This window comes from Bison bison, unplaced genomic scaffold (assembly GCF_000754665.1).
Source record: "Bison bison bison isolate TAMUID 2011002044 unplaced genomic scaffold, Bison_UMD1.0 scf7180017864270, whole genome shotgun sequence".
Classification (NCBI taxonomy): Eukaryota; Metazoa; Chordata; class Mammalia; order Artiodactyla; family Bovidae; genus Bison; species Bison bison.
Window position 1 is genome coordinate 5,148,063 of NW_011494842.1, and position 442 is coordinate 5,148,504.

At 65.2% G+C, this 442-nt stretch overlaps 1 protein-coding gene across 2 annotated transcripts in view; it reads left to right on the forward strand.

Moving 5' to 3' along the window:
* The window catches only part of LOC104994876 (DLA class II histocompatibility antigen, DR-1 beta chain-like), an 18,815-nt gene that overhangs the window by 10,526 nt on the left and 7,847 nt on the right, over nt 1-442 (forward strand). For both annotated transcript variants that reach the window (XM_010848563.1, XM_010848564.1), the window contains exon 2: nt 37-306. In XM_010848563.1, the coding sequence (XP_010846865.1) occupies nt 37-306 (270 nt within the window). The remainder of the gene's footprint in view (nt 1-36; nt 307-442) is intronic.

Below are 442 nucleotides of genomic sequence, written 5' to 3' on the forward strand. Positions count from 1 at the left end.
GGGCGCCCGGTGACCAGGGCACTCCCCTCCCCACAGCACTCTTCATGGTGCAGGGCAAGTCCGAGTGTCATTTCTCCAACGGCACGCAGCAGGTGCGCTTCCTAGACAGGTACATCTACAACCGCGAGGAGCAGGTGCAGTTCGACAGCCTCGTGGGCGAGTACCGGGCGCGGACCGAGATGGGGCGGCCGGCGGCCCAGCGCTGGAACCGCTGGCCCCAGGCCCTGCAGCAGGCCCGCGCCGCCGTGCACGCCTTCTGCGCCAGCAACTACGAGTTCTTTGCGAGCCGCACGGTGCAGAGGAGAGGTGAGCCGGGGTGGGGGTGAGAGGTCAGTGCAGGGGAGGGGAGTGTGAGAGCGACCGAGACAGAGACGGAGAGACAGAGACGGAGACAGAGAGACAGAAGTGGAGATATAGAGACAGAGACACAGAGAGAGAGAGA